The 17,310-nt window shown below is 43.7% G+C and overlaps 1 protein-coding gene across 1 annotated transcript in view; it reads left to right on the forward strand.

The window, feature by feature from the left end:
• The window catches only part of LOC104987840 (chromosome unknown open reading frame, human C8orf76), a 15,479-nt gene extending 836 nt beyond the window's left edge, over positions 1 to 14,643 (forward strand). Inside the window, exons 2-6 of the mRNA XM_010838917.1 lie at positions 2,796 to 2,891; positions 3,598 to 3,741; positions 7,750 to 8,198; positions 10,125 to 10,257; positions 14,053 to 14,643. Coding sequence (XP_010837219.1) covers positions 2,796 to 2,891; positions 3,598 to 3,741; positions 7,750 to 8,198; positions 10,125 to 10,257; positions 14,053 to 14,250 — 1,020 coding nt within the window. The 3' untranslated portion in view covers positions 14,251 to 14,643. The remainder of the gene's footprint in view (positions 1 to 2,795; positions 2,892 to 3,597; positions 3,742 to 7,749; positions 8,199 to 10,124; positions 10,258 to 14,052) is intronic.
• The last annotated feature ends 2,667 nt before the right edge of the window (positions 14,644 to 17,310 follow it).

Consider the following 17,310-nt stretch of genomic DNA (forward strand, 5'->3'; position numbering starts at 1 on the left):
CTCACCGCGCCTCGCTGGCCTCACGCCCCTACTCAGTAATCTGTATTAGCTACCATGGACCTTCGCTGCTTCTGCAGCCGTAGAGTCAGGGCCCGCAGAAATTCAGCCACCGCCCACTTTTCAGACCTCAGTGTTGTCTGCTTTCCGAACCGGGCCTGTTCTTGTTCACTGAGTTCCCCTTGCCCACGTTAACCCCGCTCAGGTGGTCAAAATCGTTCAATTATCTCCATTTCTCAAGGTCCACCTTAAATGCCGCCTCCTCCATAAAGTCTTCTAACTCCCGCTTCGAACCACATTATTTTTGTCTATTAACGAAGTTGTCAGTATCTCGTAAAGCTCTTAGACCCAGAATGCTGAATGATCACAGGATGGTGCGTGCCTCACGTTATGTCCTCCACACTGCCTACCAGTTTTTGTTCATAGTAGGAACTCTGAATACTTTGCGTAAGTAGAGTATTACCTTGGATTTTTTCTAGTCTGTAAATCTCATCTCACCAATAATAGTTCCTTTTTATCAAATAGTATTCCAGGCACTGGGCATATATTGTCTCATTTTTCCTTAAAACCCCTGTACGTACAGATGTCAGGCACTCTGAAATACCTGGATTGGATTGTATTTTTGTTTTATTTCATTTACATTTTCTCCTTGCCACGTGCAGTCTTTCAGAGTGACCTACTTGATCCTGTAGACTAAAACTGGGAAATGGACTTTTGAAGTCCTGTGGTACCACATTAAAAAGCCACAGTTGTGAGATAGGACACTTGGATTTCAGCATTGACTTTAAGAGTCAGTAAATTGACTTTCAGAGTGTCAGTTCCTTACTCATCATTTGAGAAAAAAATAAAATAATGTTTGTTGGCTCACAGGGTTATTGTGAGAGTGGAATGAGATAATACTTTGCCAGGTGTGATGTGCTTTTACTTATAAAGTAAAATCCCCCAAATCACTTGTCTTTAGAATTTATTTATTTGGCAAATGGTAACTCTCATAAATTCAGAGAGTTACCATTCAGGCTTCATTCAAGAAATGAATTCAGGCTTCATTCAAGTCCTGTTGGTTTTCCCAAGTGTAAAACTAGGAGTGTGAGATAGATTTGTTTTCTCTTACTGCTTGGTGTGGAACCAGGTATTTGTCTTACCAGCACGTCACGTCTTAGTTTTCACCCTTGTTCACAGCTTTTCCCTCCTTTTCTTATCAGAATGAAGTATCTGAAGCCTTTCTCTTCTGAGTTCTTGCATTTGAAAGCCAATTTTGCCTGATCATTTCCCGGTAGAATTTCGACTATTGGATGGAGGTTTGCAGTAATGCAGCTGTTGTTCAAGAAGTTGGGAACTGGGGAGTAGTAAAGTGCAAAACAAAATTATGAGTTCAGTATATAGACTGTTATTAGGTTACACAGTGCTTCAGGGAGGACAGAAAAGCAGTGGTTGCTAGCTTTCTCCACTGTGGGGGATCAGGCTAAGGAGGGAACTATATTACTAAGATAACAGGATGGCCGTGATACCCGGGCATCTCTCTTAGAAATAGAACCGAGAAAGTTTGACACCATGGTGGAACTATCACAAATGCAGTTACTTTTGAATTAATAATAACATTTAACTGGGGACAGACTTCATTTGACTACATTGTGTTTTACTGTGAGTAAAAGAGAGGATGAGATACTTCTTAGGAGCTGGAAAACTGGCACACGGTATGCTTTTCATCATCCCTGTTTTCTCATCTTAACATTCTTAATGCAATAATAATAAAAAAAATCTGTTTCACTTTTCTTTTTATCCATAGGGTTTAAAGCAGTAGAAAAGTGAATAAAATATTCCAGATGAACTTTTCCTGAAACTTTTCTCCTACAGTACATTGGCATTTGATTGCATGGAAGCCTCCTTTCAGCCTTAATTTCTTTTCTTGTCTTTGCTTAGATTCTACTTTTTGCTTTTACACTTTCCTAATAGCACTGTAATAGCAGTTCTTTCCTATGTTATCTCTGTAAAGAGTTGTTCCATCCACCCTAAGAAATTCTCTGCGGGAAAACATATCTCAGTCTAAAGAACCACTGTAAACTGTGCTAGTTAAATGTAGGTTCCCAGGCCCTAAACCCCAAATTGGAAATGCTATGGAAACTAAATACTTTAACACTTGTTTAGTTGAGGTATCATATTATTGGTATATTTATTACTGGTGATAATTTTCATAAAAACTGAGTCACCATTAAAATTGTCATTCTTGGGACTTCTCTGGTGATCCAGTGGTTAAGAATCTGCCTTGCAATGCAAAGGACGCGAGTTCGAGCCCTGGTCTGGAAACTAAGATCCCACATGCTGTAGGGCAACCAAGCCTGCCGGCTGCAACTGCTGAGCCTGCCTGCTGCAATGAAGACCCAGCACAGCAAAAACAAAACAAAAAACTTGTCATTCTTCTTTGTCAGATGTTTTCCTGAGTTTTATCCTGGAGAAGTATGTCTTTTCTGAGGTTTAATCAGTTATATGTGGGAAATTGCTCCTGAGTCTGGGATGGAAAGGACTTCCCAGGTGGTGTTAATGGTAAAGAACCCAACTCCCAGTACAGGAGACACAAGATGTGGGTTCAATCCTTAGGTCGGGACGATCCCCTGGAGGAGGGCATGGCAACCCACTCCCATATTCTTGCCTGGAGAATCCCATGGACAGAGGAGCCTGGAGGACTGTAGTCCATGGGGTTGCACAAAGTTGGACACGACTGAAGTGACTTAGCACTCCTGCACATGGGGTGGAAAAGCATAACCTCCTTCTCTATAATATGCTGTTTTCACAATTTCTAGTGGTTTTATGAAGAAACAGGGAGCAGCGATGATGTTGAAGCTCTGACTGTCCAGAAATTCAAAGGAGACCTGGCCTACAGACGGCAAGAGTATCAGGTAGAATTTAACATATAGAAGATTGTGCTGCTTGAAATGTTCTCTTGTTCTGTCCACTGCAGCATATTTAAATAACAGTGTACTATAATAAGTGTTGCTCTTGAAGATGAATTTGATCCTTTGTGAGATGTGTTTGTACTCTTAGAATCCTAAGCTTCTGGCCTTCTCCACACGGCTCTGTATGCTTTGTTTCCTGTCACTCCAGTATAGCAAGCTTGTTTGGATCCTTGTAGATTACTTATCTCCTCAGTATGCAGAAGCCTCTAGCTTGGATACCTCGTGGGGCCACAGGAGTAAGGCACCCCAAAATGTGTTTTAAAAAAGAAGTGGGGGAAAGAACTAACAACTAGCTGTCAGCTTGCTTTTTATATTGACTTCATGTCATCTTCACAAGGATCCTGTTGTTTTGCTCATGTGAAAAGATTCTACAGCAAGTTAGTGGCAGAACCGGGAGTCACATCCTGGTCTTTGGGCTCCAGAATGTTTTAATTATATTCTCCAGACATTTCTTCTCTACCTCTTAGAAAACTAGTACCGACTGAAATGCTCAAGTCTTCCTTTAGTTCATTGCAGGGTCAGTTATAACATTATCTACTGCCTAGGAAACATATCACCCCCATGACTGAATTCTTTTTTCATATTGTGTTTTCTGCCTTTCTCTTCATCCCCTCCCTTCATTTGCCTTTATTTAACAATTATTTGCCAGAAAGCACTGCAGGAGTATTCCAGTATCTCAGAAAAACTGCCATCTACAAATTTTGCCATGAAAAGGGATGTCCAGGAAGGCCAGGCTCGATGCCTTGTTCACCTGGGAAGGCACAAGGAAGCCCTGGAGATTGCCACAAACTTGGTGAGTGGTTTCTGTGCCCGTTTCCATTTGCTTTCCTAGGATGACTGAATAGTTTATTTAAAAAAAAAAAAAGACAAAACAAAAAACAACTTCTTGCTGGCAGCAAAATCTGTGGGTTTGGATAAGCAGAAGGAAATTGTCAGTGGTAGAAGAACTTTATTATGATGAACAGTTTGGAGCTCCAGACATAATCATTTCCTTGTAATATTTTTTCCTATGTTATGCTCAAAATTTTTCATTGCCTGAAAACCTCACTTGCAAAGGTTTTACTCTTATTAGGAGTAAATAAATACTCAGTAAATTACCAGTGATCTTTTTTCTTCTTTAGGTGTTTCGTCGTTGTTTAGATTTTTATTTTCCAAAGTTTCTACAATGAATATATATTACTTTTATAAACAGGAAAAAAGACTGCCAAAAATTGAATAAATATCATACTAAGCCAGGCTTAATCCTTTTTATTCTTGATGGAGTCTGCAGAATTTTTTTAAGCAATAAAAAAGAGCACTGCTAGATTCTGCTTGTTTTTGTTTTCAGATTAAAGCACCTCTAGGTTTTTTGTGTGGAGAAGGCAATGGCACCCCACTCCAGTACTCTTGCCTGGAAAATCCCAGGGTTTTTTGTGTAAATTTTATATGGGAGTGAGTTTGAGCCCACCAATCCCAGTTTATAGATGACCAGTTTTCTTCCTTAGAGGGATGTAATGAAGCACCAAGGCACTGATCTTGAATCCTTCAAATCTTCTTGGCCAGAGGTCAGCCTAAAGTATGCATGCAATTGAATTGTCCTCCTCTATCTCATTAACTAAGAGAAGTCCTTAAATTTACTTGCCTGGGCTTCATTGCATAGGACCTCAGCCTCTTGCCATGAGAGGAAACCTTGGCGGTAATGTTCTTCAGAACATGGAAAACAGCTGTGTTTTGTTCTTTCCTTTTCTCCCCTCTACTAATTATGGGTTAATTCTTAAAACTGGAAGATAAGATTACCCTGTTAAGGAAGCACATGGCATGAACACAGTGAACTTGGTGGGTTTTAACAGTGTTCAGCCTCCCTGGTATGCAAATTAGCAGCAACTTGGGTTCTTTCGGTTGATTTTTCTAGATATCCGTCACCTGTCCTTCATTACGGCTCGGCTCTACCATTACCTATCTCTCCCTCGCATCTCCTGATGTCACTGTTGTGCTTTGTCTTCCCCTGAGTACCCCTGAAGGCAGCTAGAGTAATGTCAAGGCTGGACTGTCTCTGGTTCCTTCTAGCTTAGTGACTCTGTTTCTTTGGCTCAGAAAAATGTGTTGCCAATCAGCAGATGCCATCCGGAGTGTGAGATCCAGGCAGAAGGAGGGACCAGTCAGAAGCCCTTCAGCTCCTCTGTCGGGCCTTGGAGGACTGCTCCTTGGGCTCCTGGGCACCCTGACAGGCAGGAGGATTAGGGAGGAAATGGCACCAGAGGCTAGTAGGTCTCACCCCTTGCTTTGGGGTGAGATCTCTTCACATGATCTCAGTGAACCCTGCCTATTTGCCTGGTTTTCTCATTTCCTGATACCCTGTGTTTTGTTTTCATTTTAAAAGTTTCTCCCTTCTTATAGACCTTCTTTTTTTTATTTGCTCTGTCTTGTTTCTGGGTTTGTTCCAGCGGTTACTGTCCCCTCATACTCTGTAGGGAATAGGTCAGCATTGAACAATACAGACAGCAAGTCCTAGAGCTCCCAGCATGACATGAACATTTTATGCTCACAACTTCTTCTGAAGTTTATTCGTCTCTCTTCTTAATGATTTTTGAATAAAATTTGTAACAGAACTTATTTCTTAATTTAAATATCTTATAGTCGCTGGTAGGCTCATGTGATAAACTGTGGTAAGGAAACTGCTTTTTGACAGTTAATGACTTTTTTCCCCCATTTGTTACTTCACAAACATTTTAGTCCTACCATGTGCCCGGTTCTGGGTTCGATGCCAAGGAGAGAGAACCCTGTCCATACCCTGTGTTTACATCACTCACCTAGTAAACTAATGGGAGACTCCTAAGCCCACTAACACACATCAACTCTTCTGAAGTTCCTTTATTCTGTGACTTGTAGCAGGATCTGCTGTAGCTCTGCTGCTTACTAGCTGTGTGACGGCAGGCAGCTTACCTAACTTCTCTGTTGTGACTTGGTTGCCTCGTCTCTAAAATGGGAATAGCGATAGTCTATTTTAAAGGATTGTCATGGGGATTACATGAGTAAAGCAGGTGGAGTAGTGTCTGGCATACGGTGAGCATTCTGTAAATGTTAGCAATCATCACTGTCATTGCATTACAGGACTTGGAATATTCTGGGAAAAAGCACACAACTCATTTAAATGGAATTTAATTTCCAAAGACTTCTTTATTAGTTGTGCTCAGTCATGCCTACTCTTTGTGACCCTGTGGATTGTAGCCCACCAGGCTCCTCTGTTCATGGGATTTTCCAGGCAAAAAGACTGGAATGGGTTACCATTTCCTTCACTTCACTAGTTAGGCCACCCAGAATTGGTGCATCAGAATCATGGTTTGTATGCTACAGACCCCAACACACACTTGCTTTCTCAATGTGAACATGTTTTTATTTGTATTTATTTATTTAAAAGTCTTTATTGAATTTGTTACAGTATTACTTCTGTTTTCTGTTTTGTTTTTTTTTGGCCACAAGGGATGTATGATCTTAGCTCCCTGACCAGGGATTGAACCTCTACCTCCTGCATTGGAAGGTGAAGTCTTATCCACTAGAGCACCAGAGAAGTCCCTGGAAATGTTTTTAAACAGTATAGAGCACTATGGACTGATTGTAGAGGAAAGATTGCATTTCCTGTAGACAGTCTATACATGTTGCTTTTCTTACTATAAGAAACATGAAGATGTATTTCTCAACAGTTATTAGACATCTGCTATGTCTGAGGTGCTCTGCTCTGTACTGGGAATTCAGCATTGAACAAAAACTCTTTTGGAACTTAATAGTCTGTGGGGAAAGAAAGAATACTGAGATAGTAATGGGAAGATACAGTATGACCTAATAGGTTACATGGGGCTTGATTTCCTTTCTTTTCAATCAACATATGGATATTTAGAGTCCTCCCCAAGGTTTCACTCACTGACGTGCCAGTATCTTCTGGCTGCATGCTGGGTAGTTTTATTCTTATTTCTCACTCAGTTCTGTGCAGGAGCTTGATCCAGATACTAGTAGGCCAGATTTTCCTTAGACTTAAAATCAACTGAATCTCTGCAGACTTTGACGTAGAAAAAGAAGCCCTCACCCACAGGGCTTTTGCCATATGGCAAGTTAGGCAAGAGGCGGTGCCTCTGGTTAAGTAGACTTGAAAAGGATTTTCTGATCAGAAGGAAACCAAGCAACCCCCTCTGGCCAAGAATAACTGGTCTTGGTAATGGTTACCAGAGAAGGCATTTGGATTCAATTACGATGCATCAAGAAACACTGAGAGCTTCAGGGCCATCCTGTTTAAGATGTCTAAGCCAAGTAGAATTTGGAAATAGAGTCCATTTGAATCCTCAAGGAAATTGCCATTTGGATTTTTAGAAGCCTGGAATATTAAAATGGAACCATTAGCCCAGAGTATAAAAAAGTTGGCTTGGTTCTTTCAGATGTCTGGCTGAAGACAGTTAAGATTATAATGCACAATTGAAAATAAACTGACACAGAGGTTTTTGGTACTGAGCTTTGCCAAGCCACTATCATCTGGATTATGTTACTGCTGTGACATTAGGGTGTTTGGGAATGATTGGTAATATTTTGTTGGGTAGTGACGGGATCGGGGGTCACAGAGAGTCGGAGGCGACTGAACACACACACATATTTCTCTAGGTTTATGGTTTCAAAATGAGATCTATTGAGAAACATTTAGTTTGCTCTACTTGTGTGGCTAATGAAAGATACTTGTGATTTAGGACATGCACAACTTAGATTTTTAGGCATCTTCATTTTTATATGGGAAACATCCTGTAGTTTAAACATTGTAACCTTTGTTTTTTCTCTTTAGGAAAATAAAGCAACTAACACAGACCATTTAACCACTGTACTCTACCTCCAGTTTACTATTTGTTCCAGTTTGCAGAACTTGGAGAAAACCATTTTCTGCCTACAGAAACTGATTTCTTTGCATCCCTTTAATCCTTGGAACTGGGGCAGATTGGGAGAGGCTTACCTGAACCTGGGGCCAGCGCTGTCAGCATCGCTTGCGTCATCTCAGAAAGAGAACAGTTTCACCTCAAGTGACACGGCTATCAAATCCTCCTTTCCCCACTCAGGAAAAGACTGTCTTTTGTGTTTCCCTGAAACTTTGCCTGAGGGCTCTGTGGAAGTAAGCAGTGGTAACAAGCAAAGGAATGAGAAAGCTCTTAAAAATATTCAAAACCGTATGACAGAAGAGAGAGCAGCAGTGTTGCTAGAAACTCAGATGAAAGCCTGTGCCTCTTTTATACGAACCAGGTAAGCTCAGAGTGGATGGAACACACATGGTGCTAAGGTCGAAATAAAGGTTTTATTTTTTCTGATTTTAAGCTTGTGAAAATTCTAGGCTAGACACCTGATATATGTTTTTGAGATTCTTCCCATGGTCTTGACGGGATCCTTTGAATGTGCCCTTTTAGTATGTAAAATTTAAAAACAACTGTGCTTGCTCAGGAATACAGCTCATATCATCAGTCAAGATATTACGGTTGGCAGATGTTAAAACTGAGGGGGGCGGAATTAAATATATAAAACATTGACGAAGGAGGAAACGATATTTTAAACGAGATTTTTCACTCAGGTTCCACAGAAAGCTACCAAAGAAGAAAATCAGACAACCCTGAAGAATCTGCCTTGTGGGTGAGGGTGGATGGTGGTGCCTCCCCTGAGACAGGACAGCAGCGGGAGAGCAGAACCAATCGAGTCCAGCTGGAGCCTTCCGTGAGGAAGTGGGAGGTAGAGCTAGAGGAGCTCCAGGAAGGATCAGCGATTATATGGAGTGAGAAAAGACTTTGAAGGCAAGAGCTCATGTGTGGCCTCTTGAGAAAGCAGTTTCAGTCACGGTGGTGACAGGCAGATGGCAGAGGATAGAGGGGTAAATGGACATGAAATGGAGGGAGCCAAGGGTAAGCAGTATTGTCCAGTAATTTCAAGAGCACGAGAAAGAAAGCAAGGACCCAAAGGGGTCATGTGTGTGAATGTCTCCGAGGCCAGTAGATGCTGTGAACAGTCAGAGTGAAGGCCAGTCAGGTCGCGTGTTCTTTTGTAAAACTCCAGCAGCTTCCCATTGCACTGACATAAATTCCGTGCTTCCTTCCATGCTCCGCGAGGACTTAACATGAGTTGGCCCTGCCCTTCTCTTTCACTCTAGTTTGTTTTCTTCCTGGCTGTGTTTCGGTCACAGAGATCCTCCTGATTTTCAAACACCTGAAGCTAGTTCTTGTGGCCGGGCCCCCTTCCCTTGGCTAAGCCCCTTCTCCCAAATGTTCCTGTGGCTGCTTTCTCACCATCTGAACCTTAGCGTGAATGGTGGCTCAGAAAATCCTTCCGTCACAGCCCTGTCTGAGGTAGACACTTCCTCCATCCTGTCTCAAGTGTTTGTTTCATGGCCTTCATCACTACCTGAGACTAGCTTATTACCTGTGATCATCCTCCTTCCGCTCCTTGAGGCAGAAACCTGGTTTGCTCACCAGTATCCCTCAGTGCCTGGAGTAGTATGTGCATTTCTGAAGGCAGGAAATGAGTGAACAGGAGAGCACTGCTTCTGGGTGTAGCAGTGAGGCCAGAGGGAAATTGGAACAATCTGCACACTCAGTGTTTTAGAAAACAGTGAAGAGAAAGAGCTGTGAGAGGAGAGCAGGAAGAAGAAGAGAGGGGACCAGGGCACGGCCATGATGGGGAGGTCAGGGGTGAGCTGATTGTAAAGTGGTTATCAGAGGGTCACTGAAGGTTTGGTCCTGCTTCAAGTAATTGAAGCATGCTGGAGAACCTTCTTAGTCCTTGAGATCAGGTTGCTGTGGCTTCAGGAAGACCGAAGGGTCACAGAGCACCGACTTCAAAGGAACTCCTCCTGGCACTTCTGGGGAGGAGCCTCTGATGGGGAGCCTTGTTCTCTTCACTTGAAATCGTTTGTGCTTTCAGTCGCCTGACTTCTACAGGAAGCCCTTTCGAGGTCTTGCTCTCTGAAGGTTCCTTTGGAAACTTGGTCTATGAATTTTAGAAAAGATGGTTCTCCAGTGTAATGATGTGCAATTCGTTGAGAGTAAAGAGCTTTAGGGATTCAGATGAAGGTGAGGACCTTCTCCTTAGCCTAGAGGACTCGCTTCCAGCCCAGTGCCAGTGCTGTGTATGAACGGGTCTTTGTCCTTCTCGGGTGCCTCCAGACTGGGACCTGCTGTTTTTCAGGCTTTTGCTTCAGCTTGCCCAATCTCAGCAAACATCGTTTGCTTTGGAGAGGAACTTAAAGACTCAGCAGGAAATTGAAGATAAAATGAAAAGGTTCAGCTTCAAAGAAGACACTTTGCTGTTGATAGCAGAGGTGAGTGTGTCCCCCAGGGTTTATGTGAAATGAAGCATCACAGATATTTTTCCTGGCTCCGAGACCATTAAGAAAAAACCAAAAAAACACAGGGCTAAATTGCATCTTCTAGAGGACTTCTGTCTCCCTTCTTCCCGTACCTTTTGATCACTTAACTGCCGAAAGTGGCCTCTTCCTCCTCTCTGTCCTGCAGCAAGTTCATTTACTTGTCGGTGCTTGTTAGCACCTGCCTACTTGAACATCAGAAAGGCCCCATAATTGTTTCGTGAGTGCTGAATGAATGAATGTTGACATCTGGGCAGCTCTTTTGTCTGTCTTTCCCCCCATTTGTCCTCATAACAGCCTGTGGGAGGGACAGAACTGGGGTGAGGCTCACAAAGGCTGTGACTTGCCTAAGGTCAGATTTTAAGTGGCAGAAGTAAATGGGAACCCCTCCAGCTTCAAGTCCATTTTCTTTCTGCTCCACCCTGTTATTACTTTGACAGTTGCTTAGAAACTCAAATGTCAATTTTGTTTAACTGGTATTAGCTTTTTAAAAAATATGCTAATTGATAAGGCTTTCTGTGATGGTCCAGTGGTTAAGACTCCAGGCTTCCACACTGCAGGGGACCTGGATTTGATCCCTGCTGGGGAAACTTAAGATCCTGTATGTCTTGCTTTGTGGTCAAAAATGTAAAAAAAAAAAAAAGGTCTTGAAATTTCTTAACATGGCGTTTGGAGATTATCTATAAGTTTATGTTATTCATGCTAGTTCCTTTTAATATGTAATTGAAACTTGACAGCCCAAGCACTTTTCCCAGGAGAATAGCTCTTTATCCATATACCTTCTAACATCGTTCTTTCAAGAACTGCTGATGGTCTATCTATCCTGTCTTCTTCCTGCAGGCTAAGCTGTCACCTGGACCCCTTTTCCCTCTTCTGGGGTCATCACTCCCGTCTGTTCTCTTTGAGCCTTTTTTCTGCCTTCCCCTTCCATGGGCTCATTCCCTTGAACCCTCAGACATACAGATAGACCATCTCTCCCGAGTTCACGGCTGCTTTCCCTTCCTCTTTGCTTCCCATCTTTCATAGCATTCAGCGCTATTGACCACTCACGTTTAGTTCCCTCTTCCTTGCTTCTGAGCAGCTAAACTGCTAAAAATACTCATCTCTTTTCTCCTTTATTTCTTCCTCTGCTGTTTGGGACTCTACTGGTTTCCCATGTCTTAAGTAGTGACATTCCCTGAGCTTTCACTCAGCTCTCTGTTCTGTCTCTTTCTCCCACACAAATCATAACGATGCTTGTAGTTCCTGTTGTCACCCCTGGGGTAATAGACCCTCCAGTCTGTGTCTCTGGTCCCATCTTTGGAACACTTGTCTCCCATCTCAGATCAGTGACTTAGGAGTCATTAATCCAAGTTGATTATTGATCTGCTGTGACTTCGAGTACAAATGTAAAATGAGGCTACTTGGCAAAACCACCTTTAGTCAGTCTCTGGTCAGCGCCCAGCGTAGACTTGGCCATCAGTAAGTACCTGCTGAGGGGAAGCAGAGGGGAGCTAGAGAGAGCCGTGTCTTTGTTCTAGACTTAGTTTGTTTCATCGATCCTACCTGTCTTTCTCCTTTCACCCAGACCTGACCGTCCCTCGCTGTGGCCTCTCCTCTCCAGTCTCACCTCCTGCAGGGCCCACGGCCAACACCCTAGTTCCGTTGCCTCACATCTGACTCTCATAGTGACCTCCTGCCTTGGCTCCTCTCTCTCTCCCTGCAGATCTGTCTTCACCTGTGCTGCTGGGCTCATCTTAAAACATGGCTTTGACCATGTTACCTGCTTGTTTTAAAAACTAAAATTCAATGTGTCACCATTACCTTCGAGGTCAGGTCTAGTTCTGGTGCCTTGATATGGTGTCTGAGGCCTTCCTGAGAGTAATCTCAGACTTAGGGCCTGGTCATTCCTTCCACAAACCTTTTGCTTCCACTGGACTAATCTCCCAGGTCTAACATACCTGTCATCGGTTTTCCCATCTCCATCTACTTACTATTCTCACCCTCAGAGACCCAGCCTGGGTCACACATCCTCCAGGAACCTTTTACTGAACGTCCTGATCTGTGGCATTTTCTCCCTCTGAGCTTAATAGAGTGATTGCTGAATTAGGTAGCTCTTTGGGCCCCTGAAAATATAAGAGTGTCTTATCTTTTCAGCTAGATTTTAAGTTCCTTGTAAGACAGCCTTTGTTGTTGTTATCCACCGCTTGCGATCCCATGGACTGTAGCCCGCCAGGCTCTTTGGTCTATGGGATTTCCCAGGCAAGAATACTGGAGTGGGTTGCCATTTCCTCCTTCTCCAGGGGATCTTCCCAACCCAGGAATCAAACCCGTGTCTCCTGCTTGGCAGGCAGATTCTTTACCACTGAGCCACCTAGGAAGCCCGGTAAGGCATCCTTAGGAGATGTCTTAAACATCTTCATGTTCTTCACCATGTGTGATGGATAATAGTTCTCTGTCTGTGAATTATGCACCTGCTGAGCTCTCTTTTTGAAATATTGCATTGTTTGAATACTGTTATCATTACATTCTCTCTCTATTTTTTAATTAAAAAAATACACTTTTGTGTTATATCTCAGATTTTAAAATTCTACATTTCATTGAGTCCAAGCAGTCGTCAGTTGTTAAGACACATCATTAATTGATGTGCCACTAAAAGAAAAGTAAGATGCTTTTTATACTATGACACAGCAGTGGTTATAAGATACAACTTGGTTTTTAGAAATGTCAGGATAGAAAAACAGAAATTGTCTTCCAATTGATGAAATTACCATGCTTTAATAAATCCTGACGGTTGCTACTCATGCTGTCAGTCTTTGCCTCAAACAGTAAGTAGTCTTTGAAGATTTAAAGCCAATGGAACCTGTTCTTTGAGTGGGTTTCTAATCCACTATGATTTGAGTATTCACGAACACAGAGGACCTCAGGGTTTATAGGAAACCTAGAGATCATCTAGTCCAAATCCAAGTGACCAGTTCCCTCTACCACATCCCTGCCAGCTGGCTCCCTGACTTTTCATGATGATTGGTGGGAAATGTTTGGGGTGGGAAATGTTCACTGTCCTTACCAAAAGTGGTCCCATCACATAGTAGGTTCAGATCCAAGCTTCCTGCAAACGCAGCTTTGTGGGTGTCTTGTCGAAGAGAAGCTCACACAGAATCTGGACCTGGTTCTCACCAGTAGGGGGCAGTGTTGCACCTTCAGAGAGCTGGCGCGCTCACAGGTCTCTGGGGTTGCTGTGGTGACCATCCTGGAGGGTTGGAGTCTCTCTGGGTCAGGAAAGAGCAGACTCACCTGCTCGATGCTCAGCTGTTTGCTGCCTTTGGCGTCTCTGGAGAACTTCATAAGAAGGTCTGTGCTCTCTGCACAGTAGCAGTTATGTTCCTCCCAAGCCTGCTCTTCTGTCCTTTACAAGGAGGAGAACCCCTCACGGTTGCGTTCTTTCCCTCCAAAGATGCTCTGTGATATACGAAGGTCGACTCGGCACTCTCTGTGGCCTGAGTGGTAGTCCTGCCACGTTTGTGCCTCCCTGACATGTTCACTCAGGGAAATAGAGTAGCAGTAGGATATTCACGCAGGTGGTCTTGGATCACTACTTCATAAACATCTTTTCAGTATGTTGAATTGTCAGAGTTGTCCCCTGGCTGCTGAAGAAGTTCTGCTTTTGTGTGAAATCCTTTGCATTTGATGACTAGCATGGTCTTCCATTCCGTGTCTGCTGCACCTGTTATTGGGAAAGAGTTTTATCTTTCTTCCCCCCTCCTATTGCAGGTTATGGGCGAAGATATCGTCCCAGAAAAAATCAGAGATGAGGTTCACACAGAGGTCAAGTGTGTTGGCCCCGCGGCCCTGACTGCCTTGGTGATCGGGTCTTCGAAAGAGTTTGAAGACAAGTGGTTCAGAAAGATCAAAGACCACTTCTGTCCCTTTGAAAATCAGTTCCACACAGAGCTACAGATCTTGCCTTAGTGGTCCCTATAAAAACAAAACAAAAAACATCTTGTACTGTATTAAGTGTTCTGGTTTACTTCAGACAGAATCCTCTGCTAATGGAATATACTGAATTAAAAAGTCATCTGTGTTTTATAAAAATGGCTTCTCTCCCAGATAATTTCTACTGTATTCAGTTTCTTGATTTTTTGTTTTCTTTTTAGATTTCTGTCATTCACTTGTGTGAGGCCTACTGCCCCTTTAGAAGATATCTGTTGGAAAAGTGTTTAAAGGGACTCTTAGGAACTTGCCTGGCAGTCCGGTGGTTAAGACTCTGCCTTCCAATGCAGGGGTTCAGGTTCAGTCCCTGATGGGGCACCTAGGGTCCCACATGTCATAGGTGTGGCCAAAATTAAAAATAAATACAACATTATAAATCAGCTATGCTTCAATTTAAATGAATTTTTTTAAATAAAAGATACTTTTAGATTTTATAATCTTTTAAAAACAGTTACTGTATTAGCAGTGTAAGTATCCATGTTGTTTTGGTAAATTCATCGTGAGTGACCAAGAATGCTGAAATGTGGTAGGAAACCATTTCTAGGAAGGGTGTGTCGAAGGCTGAGATTTACCACAGCTCTGAACCTGCGCATAAACCTGCCAATGTCATGGAGGCTGCAGAAGACTTGATTACTCGTGGCCCAGGGAACAGGATTGATTGCTGTTGTTCGTTGCTCAGTTGTGTCCGACTCTGCGACCCCATGGATTGCAGCACACCATGCTTCCCAGTCCATCACCATCCCCCAGAGTTTGCTCAAACTCATGTCCATTGAGTCGATGATATCATCCAGCCATCTCATCCTCTGTCGTCCCCTTCTCCTGCCTTCATTCTTTCCCAGCATCAGGGTCTTTCCAATGAGTCGGTTCTTCGCATCAGGTGGCCAAAGTATTGGAGCTTCAGCATCAGTCCTTCCAATGAATATTCAGGGTTGATTTCCTTGCAGTCCGAGGGACTCAGGATAAGCTTCAGCCTATTTGTGTCCATTCCTTTGCCTCCAAGTCCCAAGGCAGGTGACAAATACGGGCCCAGACGAATGAGTATATAAGCAGTGAGGTGTATTAGCAGAACCCTGAGCTCAAGAGAATCAGCTCCTTTATAACAAGCAGTAAGCAGGCCTTCCCTGTGCTCCAAGGTAGGACAAGTCTTTTTTAAGGTGGTTTGCTTTTTATGCATCTCTGAGAAGATAGTCTGGAATGAAGTGCCTTGCTCACAAGCTGTATTGAAACATGAGACCCATGTGGCTCTGTTCAGCCACACACATTATACTTGGTCCATAACATCATCTTCAAATAGAAAAGGCTTGCTTGAATTCTCTGGGATGGAAGAGCTCCCTTATGAGAAATAAATTTTAATAATAGACCAAAACTTCATCAGATATTGCTCCCCACAGCTTTTGATTTTATTTTTCTCAGCAGAAGGAAGAGAATTCCAGCCCTGGGCAAAACGGTAAAGTCATCAGTATCTCCCATCCACTTCACTGTTCATTTCTTTCCCAGGCCCCTTCCCAAAACAGACAAAGGTCTGGTTTTGTGAAACTCTTACTATGAGTGACTGAGAACATGACTAGCAACTGCAGGTTTAGTCATTTAATCTCTAATGTGAAACAAAAGACTTTGTATAATTAACAGACATTTCAATTTTTAGAAACCATTAAAAAGAATGACCCCCCCACCCCCGCTGCCAAAACTCCTCCCCAGTATCCCTCTACCCCTCCCTTGAGTCATCACCAACCACTTACTGAGGTCCTGTATCGCACAGCCACTATGTAGTTGCCATGGAGACACTGGTTACTGTGGAGTTTATGGCCTAGTTGTGGGTGGCCTGCAGGATAGAACCCAAAGGGAAAGTAGTTGCCAAGCCCTTCATGACACAGCTCCCAGGGGCTTCTCATGTGTCCCCACTGTCCAACTTCGAATGTGCCCTGTTTGTCACTGTTGAGTCTTACAAGCTGGCGACTCGGCCCGGAACCCCCCGCCCCTTCGTGTGGCTAGTTTGTGTTGGGCTCACAGGTCTCCACCTCGTTTCAGCTTCCAGAAGTCTTGATTCCCAGGTGGTCAGTTTCACACTATGCTCCTTCCCTGCTCTTTTGCCCCTGTTTTGGCTCTTATGATGCTATCTTGTCATTGCCTGTTTTCCATGAGACACTTAAGCTTTGTAAAATTGTGGACTCAGACTGTCTTGTTCATATTTGTATCCTCAGGGCAGAACACCTGGCCTCTCGCCAAATGTTTGTGGAAGAGAATCACTGAATTAATTGGCCAGCATCTTGCTTTGTTTGCACAAAAGGTTAATACTCCAAAGTTCGGACAGTGTTGAGGCAATCTGCTTGGAAACGCAGTCCATTTCTGTCTCTGTAGCTAAAACTCCTTCCTCCTGCTCATATGGGGCCTGGAAATGCCCTTTTCTGCCCTCGCTTCTCTGGGCTTCCTGTCTCATCCTGGTCCCCTTCTGACTTTGCCCAGACTGTAGCTTGCAGCCCTCTGGCTGTCCTCCCAGGCCCACTGTTGACACAGTCCCGGACAGCTGAGTGGTCTGCCCACACCCTCACTCCCGCCCCACCTCCCTTCCCTGGCAGCGGCGTGTCCATACACGTGAGAATCCAGGCTCCTGTACCCCGATGCCCCAGCTGTAATGCAGGGCAGGAAAGGGCACCCAGGAAGACTGGGTGTCATCACACACAAGTCATCTTGATTATTTCCAGCACAAATGGTGAAGGTAATTAATTGAGCAATGATTATGCTAAAGAGAAATCTCAGGCCTGTGTTCTACCCCCACCCTCTTGTTAGTGAGTGAGTCACTCAGAAGGTGAGCAGACGCGAAGCACTGAGGTGTCTGTGTGCACCCCTGGCTGGGTTGGGGACCCAGGGAAGTTCTTCCTCTCGTGACTCTCAAAAGGCCTGTCTTCAGTGTTTGCTCCCAAGGTGGGCGGGGGGGGGGCACATGCCCAAAACTTGAGCTGGTGAGAGTCCTTTGTCTTTTATACTCCAACACCCCTGCAATCTTATACTGTAGCCAAAGGGATCTAGTAAAAATACTGC

Source organism: Bison bison, unplaced genomic scaffold (genome assembly GCF_000754665.1).
Source record: "Bison bison bison isolate TAMUID 2011002044 unplaced genomic scaffold, Bison_UMD1.0 scf7180017864108, whole genome shotgun sequence".
Taxonomy (NCBI): domain Eukaryota; kingdom Metazoa; phylum Chordata; class Mammalia; order Artiodactyla; family Bovidae; genus Bison; species Bison bison.